General features: G+C 50.4%; 1 protein-coding gene across 1 annotated transcript; it reads right to left on the reverse strand.

Annotated features, from left to right (window-relative positions):
- Positions 1-1,905: 1,905 nt before the first annotated feature.
- Positions 1,906-2,926, reverse strand: LOC133357465 (olfactory receptor 1P1-like). Its single transcript, XM_061575410.1, is given in 2 exon segments — positions 1,906-2,880; positions 2,882-2,926. Coding segments are annotated over 2 exon segments (1,020 nt in total).
- Positions 2,927-4,018: the final 1,092 nt, after the last annotated feature.

Raw genomic sequence — 4,018 nt, forward strand, 5'->3', positions numbered from 1 at the left:
CGAGGCCTAGCACCGTGCAGAGCCTCCGGCCTCGCCTGATTTTCCCAGCCGGCTGACGTTGGGTACGGGTGGCGTTCCCCCCCCCCCCCCGCGCTACAATAATACTGTGTAATCGCTATAATTTTATAATCAACCGAGCCTATAATAGTAATTGCACACATTGTGGTGGGGGGGGAGTGAAGAGGACGTGAAACTTTGCTGAATTTACGTCAGAGTCGCGTGTTAATGCGTGCGCCTATTTTTAACGGGAATAAAAAATATGGCGTCCACCCAGCTGCTGGGAAGGCGTGGCTACCCTGTTGGCAGGGGCAACCGCCGTCCAATGAAAGCGGCGAAGGCGTGGCTACCCATTGGCAGGGGCAACCGCTGTCCAATGAAACTGCAGCCCGCGGCGAAGGCGTCGCTACCCGTTGGCAGGGGCAACCGCTGTCCGATGAAAGCGGCGAAGGCATCGCTAGCCGTTGCCAGGGGCAACCGGTGTCCAATGAATGTGCGTATGGTCCGGGACACACACACACACACAGACAGACAGACAGACAGAGATTCGCGATTTTATATATATAGATAACTCATTCCCCATTCATTCATTCAATTCACAAAAACACGGCCTTTAACGTATCCCCACAAGAAAAAGTCTCAGAGTGTGATGTCTGGGGATCTTGGGGGCCAAGAGTGTAGCGCCAAGTCTTGGGGTCCCGTGCGACCTATTCAACGTTGAGGCAGTGTGTCTTGCGAATGACTGAGGCTAGGGGCTGTTTGTGAACTGGGAGAGGCATCGAGCGGTAATCATTTGAAACTCTACACCACGCCCTTTCAAGTGGTAAGAGTTTCATTCATGGGCGGTTCGTGGTTGCAGAGATATAGTGATTTCAAATCGGGTCCATCTTTTTAAACACCCTGTAGATGAGAGAGGAAGCAATGGGGGCGAATCTTTGATGATGCGTGCATTCTGTGAAAGCGAAATTTATGACAGCAAATGACGAGGAATTGAATGAACGAATGGGGAATGAGTTATAGCCATATAATGAGAATATGAAGAGGAAACAGCAATGGTGGTGGTGGTCATGCGGGGTGTGGGGGGGGGGGAGATTAAGGGGGAGGGGTCGTGTGGTGAGCGGGAGAACAATAAGTGAGTTTGGAATGAGAAACGGAAACGAGCGAGCGAAGGTGACCGCTTGATGTGGAGTGGGAACTTTGTTCCCCTCGACATCGTAGCTTTTGCTACGATGCCGCTCTCCAAGGTACCTGCATCTCACGCATACCTGTCCGTGCCTGTAACAGTCATACAGAATGAACGGACAGGCAGACTAAACAAAGGGAGGGGGGGGGGGGGGCAGGACGCCGTCATGCCTAGAAGAGATAATGATGCACGATGGTCGGAACCCTTCACCTATATTTAAGCGCCCTCTCAATTTTTTTTATCTTTTACTTTTTACTGAGCGGATCTCTGAGCTGATCTCCGCGCCTCAGGGTCGCCGCCTTTGGGCAAGTGAGCATTGTTCGCGTTGCAAATTGAGCATTATTGTTAATGGTAAGGGAGTGGCATCCACGGAATGGGACGATTCCGAGGGGCATGGCCAACGAAGGGAGATGGAGCCATGGATTCAGATTGCGTTCAGGCGCTATTTAGATTATTACATCGCAGAGATATCTAGAGGTGGCGGGGTGGCCTCGGGAGACCAATCATCCAGCAATGAATTGACGAAGGCTGATGACAATGAAAGTTAACTAATCCTTAAGTATAGTATAACCTGGGGGTAATGGGACACTATTGTGGATACCATGTAGCTTATATACTTCTCAGTTAAGGGTCTACTATAATCTAATTTTAATATAGGCAAAGCCACAGCTGCTATCCGTGCCAGATTGTGCTGTGTATGCGTTGGTGCTGTAGACCGCCTCGCTTTATGGAACAATCTCCCCGTGAGGAGATTGTTTACCGGGCGATATGTTGCACACCTTGTGCGACCTCGAACGACCGACTCCTCTGGGATTAATCTGCTTAAAGCATTTCACCATCTCTCTCCTTAGCTTCTTGTTCCTGACGAAGTAAATGCTGACGTTAGCGATGGGGATGATGAAGGTAACCAACTGAACACCGCAGCGCAGGTTTTTGATCTGCGAGTATTGATAGTCCTTGACCAGACGTGGCACCATGGTCGATACGAAACACGCGACGAAAAACATCGCGAGCATCAGGAAGTGGGTGAGCAGCGTGTGCACGGCCTTTCTCTTGAACTCGCTCTGCCCTGTCCGCTTGCACGCACGAATGATTCTAAAATACGTGTAGGCGATAACACACAGCGGCAAAGCGATGAACACAAACAATGCGCTCGATGCGAAAATTTCCTGAACCTTTGTGTCGCTGACGGACAGGCGAATGTATCCTGAAAAATCGCATAAACTGCCCTGTATCTCCCTATCGGTGGCTCGCAGTTTCAACCGAGAGACAAGGAGGGTTTGCGGTACGAGGACGGCCACCGTGATGAACCAAGTCGTCACCACCGCGAGCAATGCCCGTCTGCCCGTCACGACGGCGTGGTAGCGCAGCGGGTGACAGATGGCCATGTAGCGGTCCAAGGACATGGCGGCCAGCGTGAGGCTCTCCAAATCGACGAACACGTTGATCCAAAACATCTGCGCGATGCAGGACGCGCGCGAGATCCGCAGGTCGCCCGTCAGAAAGACGTACAGCTGCTGGGGGAAACTCACCGCGCCGCCCACGATGTCGGCCGCCAACAGGTTGCACATGAACACGTACATGGGCACGTGGAGCTGCGTGCGCGCCGCCACGATCGCGAGCACCAGCAGGTTCGCCGTCACGGTCACGACGAGCAGCAGCAGGGTGAGGCTGAACGCGAAACATCCGCACGCCATCGGAAGCCTCGAATGTTCCGAGCATTATGAACGAGTCGTCGAGTTCCATCGCCGTCTTCGAACGTGAAGCGCTATAAATAAATGAAAAATAAAGAGAGTAGCACTCATTATTGGTTGATTTTTTTTTCTCCTCGGGTCAGATCGCGTAACTAAAACTACATGTCGTAAACCCTCCACCACCCGGCACAGCCAGTTAGTCATGTGGTCACGTGATGAACACACGTGCCAGTTAATTGCCTGCTTCGACACGCATTCAACAGCTGGGTACGACTTGCTGATGGTAGTTACTGCCAGCATCATAGGCCAGTTGACAGAAATTTGATGTTCTGCCTGATGATGCTGGTTGTAACCACCAACGAGAGAATTGTCATACCCAGTTACCTGCATTTTTATGCATTATTGTAGATCATGGCGTGTCCACCAATTGTAAAATACCATGGCACAATGGTCGCGAAGCACCCAAGAACAAGTACACCAACAGTGTTGTGGTTTATTTGTTGAACATCTTATCTTGAAAGCATTTATATAGAGACTTAGCCAAGGCGCTTGACACGTAATTAACAATAGTGCATGTGACTGTCATGGTGGAGATGAGGTGAATGAAATAGGTAAGGGAAGCAATGGGGACACATCTGTGATGTGCGAAATCGGTGAGAGCGAAATTGATGACAGTAAACGTTGATTTGATTGAATGAATGGGGGATGAGTGAAAGCCACACAATGAGAATATGAAGAGGGAAAGTAACGGTGGTGGAGATTAAGGGCGTGGGGGGGATCGTGAGCTCACCTCGGGAACAATGTGAGATTTGAGTGCAGAGCAGAAACTTAGTGAGCGAAGATGACCGCTTAATGTGGAGGGGGAAGTTTGTTCCGGCGAAGACAGATGAGGAGAGAGAGAGCAACAGCGTTGATTGAGCACAAGGAGGAGAAGTAGGAACAGACTTTGACTTTGAAACAACTTTTATTGCAGCCAGCAGCAACAGCACTGGAGGCCATTCCGATATGAAATACAGTCACCAGCAAACAAATAATCGCTATAAATCCACGCGCTGTGGCGCTGAGGAACAGAAAGACGAAATGATGAACGAAGCAAAGTGCCGACTACACTGAGCATCTTCTTGTTTCCTCTGATCGTTAAAAA

This window comes from Lethenteron reissneri, chromosome 58 (genome assembly GCF_015708825.2).
Source record: "Lethenteron reissneri isolate LAM-NWPU_2019-01 chromosome 58, ASM1570882v1, whole genome shotgun sequence".
NCBI lineage: Eukaryota > Metazoa > Chordata > Hyperoartia > Petromyzontiformes > Petromyzontidae > Lethenteron > Lethenteron reissneri.